Raw genomic sequence first — 19,391 nt, 5'->3', positions numbered from 1 at the left:
TCTTTGAACTATTTGAAAACGGTAGCAGCTTTTAGAAAAGGGAAAATATTCACCTAATTGTGATCAAATCTATAACATATGTATAAATGAGAAAAAAATTATGTATTTTAAACAATATCAGAATAAAAAGCGCATTATGTTCATTAGTCTTTCTCCCCTCTTCCCTATAAAACAACAATTGTTTAATGGATGTTTTGAAATAATGTATGTTGTTTGGGATTCCAGGAAATGCATTTATTCGCCAAAAGGACTTGTAATTGTTCCTCAAAGGGTGACTTTGCAACTGTTATTTCTAAAAGCTTAAATGACTTGTTTTTCATGGATCAACAAAACCAAACAAAATGATTTGATTAAAACTGCTTGTTACTGGAAAAAATTCAATTACAATATGTTTTTTTTTCATGTTTCTACATTACTATATTGTTTTTTGGAATATTTCTCTGAATTATCATTTTTATTTATTTATTTATTTTGACTTTTTAAACATAATTTTTAAATTTTAAACTTATGCTGTATATATTGCTTTTTAGCCAATTTTCTCTTAGAAGATTTGATTTGATTTATGATAACACACATTAGGGTATATAGCTATTCTCAGCAGAGAAGCTTTTACCTCTAATAATCCACAACCTTTTTCCATATTTTACTTCTAGGACAATACACATGAAAGATGTACATTACATAGGAATGAAAGAACACCCAGGGCTACAGGCAAGAATCGAACCGCGCCTCTCTGCTTACAAAGCAGTTGGCAAAACCACACGGCCACCGAGGCCCCAGAAACTTTCACGTCTCTATCTTAGAAGCTTTTTTTAAAAAAATATAAGATAAGAACATGAAAAATGCCGCATTGGAGTATAATCCCATTAAAAAAATATGGCTGAAAACTGAAATGAATCAAGAAATAGCTTAAATAAACAGAACAAAAGTTTTAAATTGTTTAAAAAATTTGAAGGTAAGCTTATGAGGCATAGGAAATATTTGTCCAAATATGTTTCCCCTAATGAATTTTGAAAGAAAAGTTCGATTAGGGATCTCTTCCTTATTTCATGATGCTGGAAGGGGTTCATTCCCATTCTTCATTTATTGGTTTGAACAATATTGTTCAAACCATTTTTGAACAGCTTAGATAAATTTAAGATGGAAATTGTAATGCTAGTAAAGTTTACAAAACAGATTCATATATTTTTTACGGTTTCTACCTTCGGTTTGCTTTGGAACTGTTTTTTTCAATCAAATCATAACTTGTTTGTTCAAAACAATCTTCCAAAAATAAAGAAAAAACTCAGATTCGCTTGAAATTTAGCCAAATAAAGCATTCCGTTCCCCCAAGCTACCTCCTAAACACAACTGGCCATTTTGCCCCACATTGCCTTGTCTTTTCTTCAGAGCATTTATGCAGCTGCAGTGTTGACAGATTATGTTAAAATCGCCCAATAGGTAATTTTTCCGCCTAGAAGGAAGCTGTTTCGTTTCAATCCACTTACTCAGGGCCGGATTTGAAAGTGTGGAGGCCCCGGGGCAAAGAAGGACTGGAGGCCCCTAATCAGGGTTCGAAAAGATCATATTTTCGAAAATATCCGATACTTCGATATATATCCGAATATTTTGAAAAATATGTATGTATCCGATATTTTCGACCCGTGAACGTTTGGATATTTTGTAAAAATTTTATTGTGGGGGCCTCTTTGTAAAGGAGGCCCCGGGGCAGTAGTGCCGGTTGCCCTCCCCTAAATCCGGCCCTGCACTTACTCTCTGGAAGGATCTGACAACCCTAGCCACTACCAGGTTCGTTTCTGTAAGCTGAATGGTCGATTTGAGGGCTTTTTTCGATCTGTGGGTAAAGTACGAGGTAGCACCGAACGAGTCCTGAAACACAATGTGTGTTTATTTTGTATCGCATTGTACAAATGAAGTTGAACAAAGTGAAGAAAAGTTATTTTCAAATGGACAAGGAGTCATATACTGTTGAATTTCCGTGTTTAAAAAGTCTGATAAAAAAAGGTAAAATATTTTTCAAATATAAATGCATCTTTTTATCTTGTAAAATGTAAATAGTAGAATACCTTACAAGTAGGCTTTTTTTTTTATTTGAAGCATCATCTAACATCAGCATTTGTTTCATAAATTGCACAATACAGTAAATTCATATCTGGTTCCAATATTTGATGCATTATTGATTGGACTTGAGCTTCTAAAAATTTTTTACTCCCAACTTGATTTTTGAGAGGTTGAAAAAGTAAATATCTTTTCGAGGAAGGGAAACTGTTTCAGGTTATTATTATACACTTCTAAAAGTTTATTCCATGTTTTCCATAAACTAAATTCAATTTAATGTTAAAATTGCCATAATTAGCTTTGTTTAAATATTGCAATTACATAATAAATTTTATCATATTCTTATATTAGCATTACACATGCATAATCTAATGCTATATTACGTCAATTAATTTGTCTCAGCTTTATTAAATGCTTCGCGGAAAGTTTTACTGATGCCAGTTTTGAAAAGTTGGCAAGTCTGATTCATTCACAATTCACAAAAATTTCTTATTGTGTTTAGAAACACAAAAGCTTGGTTAAGCAGAATGTCATTGCATCATAATTCCAAAAGTAATGTAAGCAATTTTAAAATAAAGCAGTTTATTTTCTTTTTGCTTTTCTTTCAATTTTAATTGCTAAAAATTTAATGCAAAAAATAAATGTCAATTTTAGGGTAAATAATTTCCCTATAATCTCTTGAACTTTTGTTTTTCATCAAAGCTTTTTGTTTGGCATCAGAACTTTAGTTTTTCATGTTCTTTTGTCATTCCATCACGCATGAAATTACCATTAAGTATTTCTAAAAGTGTTTCATAGATCTTGTTATTCTGTAAATTAAAATTTTTCAATTTCTATTTTTTAAATCTAGGTGTCTGATTATTTCGAAGAAGTATTCCTTCCTGATAATAATTTCATTCTTGTAAAATTAAACTTAAAAAGAATTTCTTTGCTACAGGTTTGTATATGTTTTCTTGTACCTTATTGTAGGATAAAAATAAAATATTTAAAATACTAAGTAAAAGTTTGAAAGAGATAATGAAGAATTGAATTAAAATTATGAATCATCTGTTCTTTATCTACATGATTTCTCTTATTTCGCATTTTCTAAGCATTGAATGATTGTTTAAAAGGAAATTCATTCATGCAGCATTATTTAAATTTAGTCATTAAATTAGATAAGTGTTTTACAATTGCGCCTGCACGTGTATGGCAGTGTTTAATTCTATTTTGGACCTATCATTTATTGGCAGACAAGTTGTGGGTTTAAAATTGGCTTACATTTTCTTAATAAACAAGAAAAAACTGCATTCTAAAAATATCAATTTGTGCATGCAGTGTGAGTACATGAGTATCTGTCCTGTTGTGTAAAACATTTGAAGACTAAAATTGGAAAAGCATTAAGTGACCAAAAACTTTTTTTTTGTAAAAATGAAGTAAATGCCAATCATTTCACTGTGGTAAGCGATTTATATAGCTATCCCCCTAAAAGTAGTTAAAAAACCATTGTCAGGGTCCACCAGTGGAGCTAGAGTTAGCGCCTGTGCTGTGGAGAGCACAGTAAGTGCCATTGAAGGTTTTTGAAGGTTACTTATCATGGTTGGTCCAAGTCCATATTGCAAAAACATGGAAAATGCATGAAGTGTCACAACTCGCCTGGAATCTTATTTTTGATGCCCTGTGAAATTTTATATTTTTGCACTTTTTATTTTTAGTCTTCATTTGAAATCTTATCATCGTTTCAGAGCAACAGTAAGATATCGAATTCCCAGAACAACATTGTGATATTCTGCTGTTACTGCCATGTGACAAAGTAGCGTCAGACATATGAACCTGCTATACTTGGAGAGGGCGCCATTTGAGTTGTGGGGGAAGCGGTATCAATAGATATAAATGTACCTACCATTTGAAGTAGTGGCAGTGGCATGGTACAATGAGCATCGTCATATGTTATGGAGGAATATATTCATAATGGGGTTCTTTTTTTAGCCTACTTTCCCAGTAAAAGTCAGAAAAAGAAGAAAAAGGCATGAAAGAAGGCTCAATGCATCTTAAAAATATCGCGAAAAACAAAAAAATGGCAAAAATAATTCAATAAATATTGAAAAATTAAAAATTGGAAAGTAGGGTATTGAGATGGGGAAAAATGTCTGTCGGTCTGTCTGTCTGTCCCCCCCCCCCTAATAACTTTTGAATGAATAGTCTGATTCGAAAAAACTTTTTTTTGTTCGAAAGATCTCGGCGAGGACACCTCATTCCCATATTTATACTTTTTGATTTGAACTATTTTTTGTTCAATTTTGAACAGTTCAAAAAAACTTAACATTAGCGTCTACGGGGAAATTCAAGGCAATTCCGAACTGTGAGGCGAATTTGCTTCAAACAAACTTTGTAGGAAAATGCTTTTGATGAAAAACTTGTATGTAAACTATCTTTTTGATTTGAACAATTTTCCGTTCAATTTTGAACAGTTCAAATCGATTAACAATAGCGCCTACGGGAAACTGAAAGTCAATGTAGATTCTGTACTTGAAGGCGGATTTACTTCAAACAAATTTTGTTGGAAATAACTCTTGACGCCAAACTTCAGAATTCGACTCCGAGAATTTAGGGGGACTTGACTCCGACTCCTGTGCCCGACAATTAATCGTTCTCCGATTCCCCGACTTCGACTCTGACTTCGTAGCTTTGGCAAAAATTTATACACGGAGGACAAATGAATGACTCCGATTCTTAATTATTCGACTAAGACTCATTTATCTCAAAATGAGATTGACTTCGACTCCGACTCTGCAGCTATGGTTTTAACTGTGAAATAATTATTGTTGATATGACTTGTTTTTATTTTTACGCTAAAGTTTCAATTTTGGTACTCAGTTTTTGGCAAATAAACTCGAAGTCATTTATGTTTCTACATAAAGATATGCGCAGACGATTTTTTTTTTTTTGACAATAAAAATTATTTCTTTAAGTTGACATTTTATTGTTTTTTTTTTTTTTTTGTTTTGTTTTGTTTTGTTTTGTTCTGGTAGGTGCATTAATTCATTTAAAAAAATGTTTTTGGCAACAGGGGAAAAAGATGATTTTTTTTGATATGATGTATTTATTTTAATGAGCTTATTAATTTTAATTATTATTTTTTAGTTTTGAAAGCTGTTAAAGATTTTTTTAATGGAAAAAAAGTGTATTAGCTGCTTTGTTTAAAAATTGCTGCTATTTTATTTGTTCGTTTTTTTTTTCTTTTTTTTTTACGCATCTAATTTTTTTAGATGAGTGAGGAATAATTTATTCCTAGAAATCAGCTTAAAGTATTTTAAAAATATGTTTGAAAAAATTTGCAACGTTAGCTATTTTTGAGAATATTGATCAGGTACTAGAAAGCAGTATGGGTATACGGGAAAGTAGGCTCATCTAGTTCTAGACAGTACTAATTGCTTTTGCCTGGATGAATGCTCTCACTTTTGCCACATTTACCAGCATTGCAATGGTCGGAGATCGATTAGGTGTTTTTTCTTACAATGCAGTACCTATGACTTTGAAGTTTGATGCCCAAACATGAATTCTTTTCATCTGGAGTAGGATCTTGTCTGCTGAAAAGGTACCGAACACAATTCTTGCTGAGTAATATTCAAAAACCATCAATACTAATATACACCCCTCATGAGGATGCTCACCACACCATGTCGTTGCTACTATGTGCTGCAAATGGCAGGTGTACTGTTTTGCATCTTGATACCACTTCCATTACCGTATACTCACCACAACTCACACAAGGCCCTCTCCAAATATAGGAGGTGTACATGCCGGACCTTGTATGTTTTGCTATAAACTTTAGTTAAACTGCTTTCCAACCCTTCACAGTTAGAGGTGACTGCTGAATCAATCATGTATTCAATCTGTTCATCAAGCATTGCTGAAATCAGGGGCATCAAACCTCATAACATCTGTGTCCATTCTGATGACATCCTGACAGTCAGGCCTTTCATTAGCTCCCGTGGCACCTGTTATTATGTTTTGCAGCAGCTGAAAGAGAAACTACCTCAAGTAGTTATAAAGGTAAGCCTTTTCACCAAAATGCTCCATTTCAGTTTATGTGATGAGTGCAATAGTTTCATGATTTAGTAAGTTTAGTTTATGAGCAATTCATTACGTTCATGTCTAACACTACTAGCTATAAAAACAGATTTATATTCCTCAGAAGGTGACAATCTTCCCGATTTCAATATAGAAAATGTTTTGTGAGCACAAAAAATCGATGATTGATCTCTAACTCTTGATAAGGATATGCCAAGCCAGATACGGACAAACCTCAACTGGGGGCTTCCAAGAGGGCTAAATTAACTTAATGGTTACATTGAATAACTCAACTAAATAATTGATTAAAAAATTAATTTAATTTATGTATCTATTAGATCTTCTTGTGCGTTTTATTTGACTATTCATATTAGATCTTAACATTAAGCATCATACTTTGAGCCTTTTCATTTTTTATTTTAACATTTCATAATAAAATATAATAGACTTGCATAATATAGCAGATGTTGAAATGTATGTAATGAAAATTGAGAGGTGGAGGGAACCTGCTAGGGGCCCTCAAATCTCTTCAGAATCTACTTAAATATGATAAGTGGTCAAAGGGGAGTGGATTCTAAAGAAACTGGGTCAAAATTGTTTAAGAACCACAAAATATTGCAAAAAATTGCGAGGTCTGTAAGAGAATTAAACTTTTAAAGGCAGCTATCTTACAAACTATTAGGTCTAAAATAAATGGTTCTGGATTGGATTCATATTGTATCAAATTTAGTCTACTTTAAAAATGTTCATTGAAGTTAAAACTAGTTGTTTAGGGTTAAAATCGCCAAAAACTATTCTGTATTACAATGAGTGCTACACTCAGAAACAACCGACATCTTAGCGAGCAGATTACGATACATTGCAGTCCAATCTCTGTATCGAAGGGTTACAGTTACACTGTCCTTATACTCAATTCAGCGAGAACTGATAGAGGAAGTAAACAAAGAGGGTTACTACTTTCATGACTTACTCGCCTGATTGGCAATGCTGTTCGCATTGAAAGCGCGGACATTTCGCTTATCTGATTGGTGCTGTTTTCAATCATCCCAGCGCCAAGCAGACAGCGGTTACGCCAATTGTCACGTTGCATTGTTTACGTCCACTATCAGCTCTCGCTAAATGGACTATAGGTTAATAGATAACAAGAAACATGTTTTTAAAAAGTACCTTATAATAGCAGTAATCAATTTTTTTTCTCTAGGAACACATACACAATATTTATTTTATACAGTCCGCAACCTAGATATTAATAAAACTAAATGTGTTTCTTTGATCATGTGACTGAATTCATTTGATAAATGGTCTTTTCAAGGACAAATTAAACTGCAATTAATTGCAAAAAGGAAAAAAAGTACTTTTTAATGTGAACCTGCATCTAAAAAGTTATTGACTTTGTCCAACCACTGGCTGGCCACATATGGCCTGTGGCCTGCAGGCTGAGTGTCCTTGCTTTATAGCGCAGAAAAATTAAACAATATCAAATAATTACAAAAAAAAAAAAATTGGGGGGGGGATAATTTTCATCAAAATTATCCAATTTAGCTGGAAATTTTCATAATTGATTTATTTGATACAATTTTTTTTTCTTTTAATGTTCCTGAACTATTTTATTTTATACTCTCTTTAAGTTTAAATTTTAATTGTGTGTTAACAGCATAATTTTTAGGTTTTTTTCTTTTTTTCTCTATTTTTTTTAGTGTGACATGTTTTATTTTATTCCTTCTTTTTCTGCAGGGCTATCCTGGTATATCTAGAGCTTTAATTCATTTACGTGGTGATAAATATGAGCTTCAAATTGAAGGAGATGGCTTGGGTGCTGTTATGGCAACAAGAGGTAATTTCGATGTTTATGCACCTTGGAACCTTAGTTTTATATTTTCCTCATCATACACTATAGTAGTTAATTTATTGTTTTTTGTTGTGAGGGTTGCCAGTTGGAGTCACAATGAATTTGCAACTTTCTAAAAACAAAAAGTATTTTTTGATTGAAGGAACACACTAAACATGTGTACCTTACAATATTTAAAAATTCAAAAACCTTTTAGGGTTTCTAAGCAAAAAGATCATTGCAATTCGGTCAGAAACTGCTTTTGACCGATTTTCAGATATCTTTAAAAAAAAGTCTTTGAAGTGTTTCTCCCTTTAAGTTATAATTATTTTAGTAATTTTTTTTTTTTTTTGAATTCTAAAAGAAATGTATTGTAACTTTCTCTTGAATTCAATTACTGTATCACTTTTCACTTTCTGGTTTTAGGTGTAAGAGGATGTTCCACTACTTCAAATAATACAATGGAAGTGGAGAAATATCTTGGAATTGAAGCAGCTAAGTAAGTATAAATTAGATTATCATTATTGCATAATGTAATGAAATAAAACAATATAATAATTCTAATAAAATGTCCAACTCAATGAGTTTAAATCTGTTTCCTTTTTTGATTGATTTCTTAAATATGTCCATTGAAAGCAAATTTTTACTGTCTCTTGTAATTAAAAAACATTGTCACCTGTGTCTTCAAAACATTGTCTCTTCCTCTTCTTCCGAATCACCTCTTAAGTTATCCATGATTTCCGCATTGGTCAAGGTTCCACATGTGGCCTGAGAATTATCTACATCTAAAAATTCTTGAAAAAGAATATCAACGTTTATTCCATTCTTAATGGCTTTCCAGTCTTGGAAACTTACTGCATTCTCTTCAGTTACTGTGTCGACAGCTACTTCCTTTTCTTCCTCTTTAACACATTCTGTATCATTTTCACTGTTCTCTTGCTCTTTGCATCAATTTTTGAAGCCAGCTTTAATGAAGCAATTTTGAATTGTATTCTGAGTGACATCTCTCCATGCATATTCCACCGTCCTCATAGGATCCAGTACGTTGAGTTTTGGAAGAGTATCTCCTTCGTAAATTCATCGAGAAGTTTACTTACAAACTGCCTTTTATAACCTGCTTTGAAACTATGAATTACGCCCTGATCTAGAGGCTGTAGCTTTGAAATAGTGTTAGGCGGCAAAAATTTTACAATGACATTTCTCAAAATTGGGAGATTGGAATGTGCACTGCAATTATCCACTAAAAGGAGAATTTTGCGTTTTTCAACAGCATGGACTTGTTGAGGGATATCAGCCAGTCAATAAATATTTTGCCTGTCTTCCATGCTTTTGAATTGGATTTGTATTTAAAAGGAAATGACTTGATTTTCGCGAAACACCTTTGTTTCGCAGAATGGCCGATCATCAGAGGAGTAAGTTTCTCAGAACCATCTTCATTAGCAGCCAAAAGTACCGAAACCCAAAGTATGCTTTGCTTACCCCCTCTACATTCTTCTTTCTTACATGTAGCTATTTTATCGGGCAGACATTGGAAAAAAAGTCCAGTTTCATCTACATTAAATACATTCATTGGCTTAAAATTCTTTACAAAAGAAGGGATTTCCTTTATCCAGTCTGCACAAATATTTTCTGGTACAAAGGCACTTTCACCACTAAGTTTTCGGGAAACAATATCATGTCTATTTTTGAAATTTTCCAGGGAAATTTTCCAGGATTTTGGAAAAATCTTCCGCTTTTTTTTTGAAGCATTAATCCACTTACTGGGACACCTTGTCCTTGCATTGGGTTAACCATTTTAAAATGCATTCGTCCACATCCAGAAAAGCACATTTTCGAGTTTTTTTTTTTTTTTTTGCTATTTTATTTGACTGAAACTTTTGCTCCATGGACATCCTGTTTTTAACTATTGTTGAAAGCGTGCTAGCGGAAATACTAAACTTGGCGACAATTTCATTTTTTTTCATTAATAGATTGCCGTCCATTTCTAAAATTTGAGATTTAGAGGCATTCAAGATTTTTTTTTCGAGATAAACATGTAAAATACATTGAATTTTGGCTGCAAATCAGGGAAATAAAAAAATTGAGATAGACAGGTTTTCGAGATAACGATGCTCGAGATAGACAGGTTCAACTGTATTCCTGCCTTTTACATACAGAGAAAATTCTTTAACGGAAGAAATACAGACCCTGCTGTTGGCTCAGGGTTCCTATGGTCCTTCAAAAGTAATTGAATGTCCTCAAATTTCATTTTGCCTACTTGGGCCTTAAAAGTACTGCAAACGCAATGTAGTCTAAAATGTACTTGAATTTTCTGGCTTTCAATCGAAAGGACATGTTTACATTCACCAAAGCTTATCATAAAAAATGATTTTTCAAACACTTTATGGATAAAACCAACATTTTCAAACAATACTTTAAGAAATATTTAGAATTTGAAAAGAGAAATATTATTAAAGAAAAATGTTAGTTCTTCTTTCCATTACATTCTACACCTAGCCCATTGTTCTGCTTCCATTTTCAGCTATTAAACCTTCTTGCATATGGTTCAAAGAGAAGACTGCTATCAGTTTCTTACAACATATTGGCACATGTCTCCTGCTTAGCTCAGGGCGATACTTTTCCTTCGGTATAAACTAATTCCTTCACCTTGGTTATTTTGGTTTGCTTTTACTACTAAATATACTGCATTTCTATGACAAGATTACTAGGGCTTTAGATAACAAAAAGTGTGCATATAGCTTATATTGGTTTTCAAAAGTCTTTCAATAAGGTACTATATATACTAAGGAACTCTACATAGTAAACTAGCTGATATAAAAACAGGATGTAAAATTTTAATATGGGTTAGAAATTGACTGACTGGAAGGAAACAAAAAGTAGTTGTAAGGGGAGATCATTCTAGATGGAGCAAAGTTTTTAGTGAGGTTGTTCAAGAATCAGTTTTAGGGGCCCTTTTGTTTATTATTTTTATGAATAATATTCATGAATTTTTTTTTTTTGAAAACATGAGTTTTTGCTGATGATGTCAAAGTTATGAGGATTGTAGAAAATGTAGAAGAAAAGAAATGGCTGCAATAAGATTTAAATCATATTCCTAAGTGTCTATAAGTCTTAGTCATGTATACAAAATTATGTTAACAAAATCTAGTTAAGAATGTAAAATTATGGATTAAATTATTAAATACTGGATTTTATTTTAAGTTATTGTTTGATTATGTATTTTAAAGCAATTAGTAGCACATAGTTTTAAAATATATGCTTTGAATTTACTATTAGTAAGTAATTAGACGTCGTAAGTGCTGCATTTTAGATCTTTCACCTATTATACTTCTTGCCTTTTTAGGTCTACTATCATTAGTGAAACACAGACAACCATGAAGCATCATTCCATTGAGATTGACAGAAGACATTTGACTCTGCTGGCAGATCTAATGACTTTCAAAGTTTGTTTCTCTGCTTTGCTTTTGTAAAACATAGAATTCTAAGTGTGTAATTTGCTTATAACTTTTTTCAATAGTCAAAAATGTTTGACCAGTAGGAGAAAAAATATTTGGTCATTTAAAAAGTCTTCACGCTTGACGTCTATATATCGGAAAACACTAGTTCAATTGCGTCAGTGAATATTTGTTTGAAAGGTTCGATGTGAAAGATTCTCTTCGCTCTAATCGTCCAGTCACTGAAAAAGCCAACAAAATTTTTCAACTGGTGGCGCAGAACCAACAAGCAAGCTGTCAACAGATATCGGAGCCACTTAACACTAACCACATAGCAGTTTGAAATCATCTGAAATGACTCAAAGAAACTTGATGTTTGGGATCCCCATGAATTAAAACGAAAACGTTTGATTGACCGAATTTCTAACAACGGTAAATTCCGGCTTCTACTGTGCACAACTTGACTGTTTGAATAAAGCAATCAAGAAAAAACGACCAGAATTGGCTAACAGAAAAAGAGTTGTGTCCATCATGATAATGCTAAACCACACTCATCTTTGATGACTCAGGACAAATTGACAGAACTTGGTTATGAAGTTTTAATGCATTCACCGTATAGACCAGACCTTACACTGTCTGATTATCACTTGTTTTGGTCTCTGCAAAACTCTCTTGATGGTAAAAAATTGGCCGACAGAACAGCCATTGAAAATCACTTGGCCAAATTTTTGCCGGGACCGAAAAATCGTTTAAAGGTGAAAAATATTGTTCAAAAATTTACTGAAAAGACTACTAAGACTTTTTAAATGACCCGATATGTTTTTTATTTTCTGTAAATGCACTGAGACCTGCTTTTTCAGTTTCAGAATAGAGTTCTTTTGCTGTAGTTTTCAACCTAATAGATTAACACTCAGTAAATAGCTCCATCATAGTTTTTTATTTTTGATATTTTTAACAGATGCAAAGATCAATTTGTTTCAACTAGCCTCACCAATTCAAAACATTTTGCTTTCAAGTGTGTTTTCTTTGGAATTATAAAATATATCTTGTAGCAGAATAAACATAGATTTTACACAGTGTCAGAAACTTAGTGTGTTTCTTGTAAGTTGTAGTAAGATTAACAGAGTCTCGATGAAAACGCCCATAAACGTTGGAGCTGGCATATTATTTTACATTTTGATGAAACTTTTTTAAAAAAAATTATTTTACTGAAATGAACATTTATTGTTTTTTTCGTTTTGTGATCTAATTTGTTTATTTTTTTGCAATTTACATTTTAACAGATCTTCTAGAATGACTCGGCCACCAGGATTTTTAAAACTCGTCACCACCACATTTTCGTAATTCTGCCTGAGTTCCTTAATATAGCTAAAAACAATCACAACCGAATATCTACCTCAATCCCATTTCCAAAATGGTATCCTATGATGTTCACTTCAATTGGTGCATTAACGTTTCCATTTTTAAGATTGTGGCTTGGATGCCACATTTCAGGCAATAACCATTTTATTTTGTTTGCATCAGCAAACCCGAAAAACATGCATTTTTTGCTGCTGCTCATTTCTGATTTCCAGCCAAGTGCATTTCAAACTTCGCACTTTTCACAGCAGTTATCCTCTTGATTATTGGCATCAGCCAAGTCAGTTTAATTACTTTATTGCCTTTGGGGACTATTTATGCTATATTCACAGTGTTAGGCTTTCTGTTGGATTCCTATTTCTGTTACAAGTATTTCTTTTAGACTTCCTGTCCTTTGACTGAATGGAGGTTTGAGTCACCTGGCAAGACCTTTTCCTAGAATTTTCAATTGTATTTTAGGCTCCATTAAAAAGTAAGAAGAAGGTTGGAAAAACATGCACTAATAATCAAATTCAACCAAGGGATTTAAAATTTTCAATGGTTTGTGTCAATTTAACTGTTACAGTTTGCCAAAAAGTAATTTGCTCAAATCCTGTGCTATGCATGTAAGTGTTCTGTTAAGGTAATATAGGTTTTAAACTATGTTTCTTGGCATATTTTCCTGCATATTATCCTTGGGGTGGCCTATAATTCGCAGATCCTAAAATAGACCTGAATAAAAAAGCTTCGTATAATCCACGGATAATACAATATAAAAAACTAAGTTTAGATTTAACATACTATTTGAGCAACTAAATTAAAAACGTAATTACTTTGAAGATGTAATCAATATTAATCTGAAATATAAATTTTAAAAATAATGATTTCTTCTTTAAATCATGATTATAGTACCCTAATTACTTGAAAAAGAAAGAGTCAAGACAAATGAGCAAACAGTCTAATCTTGTGCAAATGAAGGCTTCCTCCTTTTTTAGGAAGGAATTTGAAATTTTTATCATTATATTCGAGCTACTTACTGAAGCAACACCGTCTTGGTCTTCTGGCGGAATTGGAGAGAAAAGAACACAAAGTTGAACAAAAATTGCTTTCCCCCTAGTGTTTTGTCAATTTGAGAAAAAAAATGAAAGTTAATAACAATCAATAGAATTTTGACTATAAACAACAATGAAGTTAAGGATTTTTAATTGAAACTTACGGGGTTTTGCAATTTGGATAACATTAAGCATTGTTAATATTAACCGTGATCACTTAAAAGTGTGTTCATTGTAATTTAACTTTTTTTAAAACCTGATGTTGACAAACCAAAGGTTAAAAATATTTTTATTGGTTTGTAAAAAAATTGTAAGGTGTATAACACTAGTTTCTCCACAACCTTCATATTTTTTTCTTTTTAATACGTTCAGTTACTAACATTAAAATTAATTGTTGGGTACATTGTTTATTTTGTGTTATGGCTCAATGTCTGAAAAGGCTATACTGCATCAGAAGTATCAATATGCAAATTCATAAGTTGACTTGCAAAGACATTCAACCAAAATTCATAGTTTGTTTGGCTGAATGTATAGCACTAAATTATTTATTTTTGTTTATTTTATGTTAGGGTGAAGTCCATGGGATAACAAGGTATGGTTTGGCCAAAATGAAAGAAAGTGCGCTAATGCTTGCTTCGGTGAGTGATGTTTAGTTTTTGATAATTTTCATAAGTAGCATTATTTCTTCATGACACTTTTCATTATTATTAATTTCTCATATGAGAACTATTCAAAGCAATTTCAAAATTTTCTTTTTTACTAAAAAATCTTCAAGTAATGTCTTTTTACCAAATAGGAAGAAATTGAATTGGGTTTATAATTTTTCATTATGAGAAGAGAGAAACTTTAAAATCATTTTGAATCATACAAAATAAGTCAAACTGAAATGATTTTTACTCTTGTGTATTTTTTTTTTTTTTTAAATTTCACACCTTCAAAATATGAATGTAATGTGGTGTCAACACTAGACATAGCTTGACAATTAATAGATGTCTTACTTAAAATATGTAGAAAAAAAAGTTTCAAAAAAAATTTTTTCTTATTATCAATGTTTACATATCAAATAATAAATAATTTTTCATACTTAGTTTGAAAAAACAGCTGACCACCTATTTGATGCAGCCTATTATGGCCAAGAGGATGCCATAACTGGAGTGAGTGAAAGTATTATTTTGGGAATCCCAATGTCCCTTGGTACCGGCTTCTTCAAACTCCTTCACAAATATCCTTTACAAATTTATTACTTATAGTTCTCGTTTGCTGTGTTTAATCTTACTGATTTTTTTTCTGCGTATAACTGCATAAAGTAATTTGGGTCCTCTTCACATGCTTACAAATAATTGATGTTTTGAACTATGGTGATTGAGCACTTGCACAAAAAGAATTTTGTCTAGAAGAAAAGGGGCCAAATGTTAACACCTGTCTATTGTTGGCCAACAAATATGACAAATTCTGAGAAATTTTTATTGTAAAGAAATAGAGCAGGGTTTCTCAACCTGGAGGAGAGGGGAGGAGTCGCCTCCCTAAGGGAGCGTAGATCATTCAAATGATTGGAAAGGATTCAAATGAGGGCTACAAGGTTAGTAAATGGGCTTTCTAATTTAGAATATGATTTCAGGCTTAGAATGTTTAATATGTATAGTCTTGAGCAAAGGAGAGTAGGAGTTGACATGGTTCAGATATTTAAGTTCATTGAAATGGTGGACATTTATGGGCTAAATTTCTGAACTGATGACAAAGCCAGGGGTCATTGTTTTAAACTTTTTAAATCCCAAACTAGTCGTGAAATTAGGAAAAATTACTACTTCAACATGGTTGTAGGTATTTGGAATAGTTTACCAGAAGCAGCTGCTACTTACAATGGATGGAGTTTCAAGGGGACCTTGATCTGCATTGGGATTAATAAATTAACTATGACCAGTCTAGTTGGGCTCAAAACCTGTTGCTGGTTGTCACTTTTGTATTTGTATTAGCATAAATAAGAAGTTAATTTACCCAAGAACAATGTTGCTCCTTTCCAAATGCTGAGGACACTGCTCACACTGAAAAATAAGACCCTCCAAAAAAGAGATGTGTGCCCTCTCAAAACAACACCCACAAATTTAAATGCTGCAGTCTGTCATGTATCATCTCGGGGTAAGTAATGGGTCACCCCTTACCATACTTGCCAACTTTTACGGATTATCCGTAAAATTTACGGATATTCTCAGAATTTTACTGATTACGGATTGATATTATGTTTTTACGGAAATCTAATCTTAAATGCGCAATCAAAGAAGGGGGGGGGAATTCTGTTGCTTATCTCCAACAGCGACGATCTGCATCGTGTGTGTCATGCGCTGCATCCCGACGTCACGGAATAGGCGTGGCTAACGGCTGGCAGCAGCTTGTGATTGGTTTGAATTGAAGACCGTACAGCCGGTTCCCTATACAGGCAAGACAAGAAATGTTTTCTCCCATTGGGAAAAAAAAACTACTTCTACTTCTGACTTTCCGACCGCGTGTTGGTTCGTTGTGTGTTGTTTGCATGGTTGTTAGTTATTTTTGACCTTTTGCTAATATATGGAAAATTCTACTTAATTTGCTATTATCAAGAACGTGAGTGCTAAATCGGGTAAAAGTTACCATCAGACTTTTAAGGAAGAGTATAGTAAAGAATTTCTGTCGATTAAAAAATCAAATAAAGGTGAAAAATTTGCCTTTTGTGATGTATGCAGAAGTGATTTCAACATTGCACATGGAGGAAGAAATGATGTATTTCGACATGTTAATGGTCCGAAGCACAAAGAAAATGTTAAGTGCTCGGAAAACATGCCCAAGCTAACTTCATTCCTGAAAAATTCGAGTGATCTACTACCGGAAGTTACGCGTGCGGAGCTTTTATTTACATCGTTTTTGATCGAGCATAATGTTCCATTAAACACATTATACACAATAAACAAATAGTGATATGTTCTAAAATTGCTCATAAAAACTTAATAAACTGAAAATGAGGAAACATAAATAAATTAATAAATAGCAAAGCATTCATTCATCAGAACAGGAGACTGCTAAAGATGTAAGTGAAGCTGATATAGCTTTTTTTTAGCTTTCTTTAACATTTCTTCACTAAACTTCTGCTCGAAACAAGGTTTTACATTTTTTGTTTTTAAAATTAATAAACTTTCCAATGTCTGGTTAGACATGAGCGGCATTCAGTTCGATTTTTTCTGACTAAGCTGAAGATTCTTTCACACTCAGCATTTGAATGGGGAAGAGCAAGATGTTAAGCATTATTTTGGATATCTTTGCAAATTTCATATGAGACCATCAGCACCTCTGATTTTACTCACTTTAGCCCATTGTGCATCAATTCGATCATGAGTTTCAGTAATGAATGAGGTATCTTCAAGCTGAAGCAGAGAGAATTCAATTTCCAACTCATCTATCTTTTTGTCTTGACATTCATTGCTATCAACTTTTAAAAAACATGGAAACAAATCTATAAAATATTTAATAGAAGTAAAACTTGCATTTTCAATATTTTTCAAGTTTGCAACTTCAGCATTCTCAAGAACCTTGCTTTTTATCGGAAATTTCTTCACTATATAAACACAGGCTGTCACTAGGTACTTAATAGCGGCAGCATAAAATAAGTTTCGTTCTTCCTGTGATAGCTTTGAAACAATATTTGATGTTGCACTACCAATCACCAATTTCTCCTTATCTTAATGACAGGATGGATTGTGAAAATTTACGTCAGTCAAACACTTTCCTTTAATTTCTGATGGTCTTAGAAATTTTGAGAGAAGCTCTTTTAGAAGATCCAGCAAAAGCCCTCTAAGTCGATGTATTTGTGGCAAAGATGATTGTAAAAGAGCATTGGTTTTTTCTAATATGGGTATGATGCTTAAAAGGAACAAACAATATGCCTTGTTTAAATCTGATGATAAAAACAAGAAATTTTTTTCTTCTCTTGTCAAAGCTGTATTTAATCCAGTCTTCTTTTTCTTTTTTGGCTTCATATCTGAAGATTCATTTTTTCTTTTGATAGATTTCTTTTTGTGTTCCTTACTTTTCAAAGAATCATTCAGTTTCTTCTTACTTACTCTTTCCTCTTCCTTTAAAACTTTTTTTTCATGCTCTTTTTTTTTTCAGGCTCCTTTTTTTCAGGCTCCATTTTTTTTCCAGGCTCCCTTTTTTTTCAGCAAGTTTGGGTATTTTGTAAAAAGACATGGATGAAGACAAACTGCAAGATTTTGAATTTACTACCTTTTTAAAAAAACTTGTCGGTGACTCCCATTGGTTCACAACACGGGTCAAACTTCGCCCAAGAGAAAGCCACCGTGTACATACATGCTTAAGTATTTTCTGAGCATCCTTATTATAAAATTCTTGAAACTGCTGAAGTCCTTCTTTGCGGTTAGCTCTTCTCTTCATGTAATAGTAAATGTCAATAAGAACTTCATCAACATTTACTGGCAAAGTTTCTGCACCTTTCTCTGAAGCCAGATTTATTAAATGGCAGCAACATCTAGCAGAAATGATATTTTCATTCTTCTTCTTTAAAAAAGAAATGGCACCAAGCTTCTCCCCTTGCATGACATTGGCATTATCTGCGTTGAATGAAATGCAATGTTCAAGAGGAATTTCAAACTTATGAAATTCTGCTATAATCAGGGAACTGATATTTTCTCCAGTTGAATGTCCTACTAAATTTGGCAATGACAATGTGTTTTCAATCTGCCCCAAAGTGGAATTTAAAAAAGTCACTACATAATTGGTGTCTTTTAATAACTCTAACTTTCAAAGAACTTACCAAAAAATAAATAAGTAACTAAAATAATCATAAAAATAACTAAAAAAATGTATAAAATTGAAAGTGGATATTTAAAACAATCTAGAAGAAAAACATGTTTAAAAGGTTTTTGCATTCTGCAGAAAGTGCACTGCACACAAATGAGAAGTATGTCAATTGAAAAAAGAATCATTCGACATCAAAATAAAAATTTTTGGTGGTAAGTATTACAAAAAGCTATTCTAGTTATCCATTTATTACCACTTATTTAACATGTGTTTAGTTGGACAATGAAACTTTTTTCGTATTGCATTTTTCATTTTTTATCACTTAACTCTTTGCATGAATTTTTTTTTTATCATAATAAAATTCATGCTGTAGATTAAAGGGAAAATATTTTAAGAAAATTCTTGTATAAACATATAATGCAGAATAGTGTTGGACATTTCCACTATCATACAAAGGTAAAACTTATGTATTTAACACAGATTAAAATTGCTTCATTATTTTTCGAGGAGGTATGTTGTTCACGGAAAAGTTTTACTGGTGCCCATTTTCAAAAGTTGGCAAGTATGCCTTACTAAATAATGGGTTGAGAGATTACGTTATTTCTTTATTGGATTTGTTATCTCAGTTTATATGAAATAATAAAATGCAACAGTGCTGACTACATTTCCCTTAACAGATTCACGTCTTCTTCAGATCTTTTGCAGGAGAAAAGGACTCTATTGTTTGATAATCCAGAGTTTCATCTTAGAGAAATGGCTTTACTTGGCAGGTGACATGCAGTGAAAATTATATGAGCGATGTGTTTGCATAGGACTTAAAGAAGAAAAAGTTATGTAAAAAGA

General features: G+C 32.5%; 1 protein-coding gene across 1 annotated transcript in view; it reads left to right on the top strand.

Moving 5' to 3' along the window:
* LOC129231103 (DNA-directed RNA polymerase III subunit RPC1-like) overlaps nucleotides 1–15,028 on the top strand; it is a 135,831-nt gene extending 120,803 nt beyond the window's left edge. The window contains exons 32-38 of the mRNA XM_054865353.1: nucleotides 2,909–2,995; nucleotides 5,899–6,093; nucleotides 7,846–7,945; nucleotides 8,366–8,438; nucleotides 11,283–11,382; nucleotides 14,333–14,401; nucleotides 14,852–15,028. Of these exons, the coding sequence (XP_054721328.1) occupies nucleotides 2,909–2,995; nucleotides 5,899–6,093; nucleotides 7,846–7,945; nucleotides 8,366–8,438; nucleotides 11,283–11,382; nucleotides 14,333–14,401; nucleotides 14,852–15,013 (786 nt within the window). The 3' untranslated portion in view covers nucleotides 15,014–15,028. The remainder of the gene's footprint in view (nucleotides 1–2,908; nucleotides 2,996–5,898; nucleotides 6,094–7,845; nucleotides 7,946–8,365; nucleotides 8,439–11,282; nucleotides 11,383–14,332; nucleotides 14,402–14,851) is intronic.
* Nucleotides 15,029–19,391: the final 4,363 nt, after the last annotated feature.

This window comes from Uloborus diversus, chromosome 1 (genome assembly GCF_026930045.1).
Source record: "Uloborus diversus isolate 005 chromosome 1, Udiv.v.3.1, whole genome shotgun sequence".
Classification (NCBI taxonomy): Eukaryota; Metazoa; Arthropoda; class Arachnida; order Araneae; family Uloboridae; genus Uloborus; species Uloborus diversus.
The sequence above is the reverse complement of the archived record's forward strand: the minus strand, read 5'-3'. Positions and strand labels throughout refer to the sequence as shown.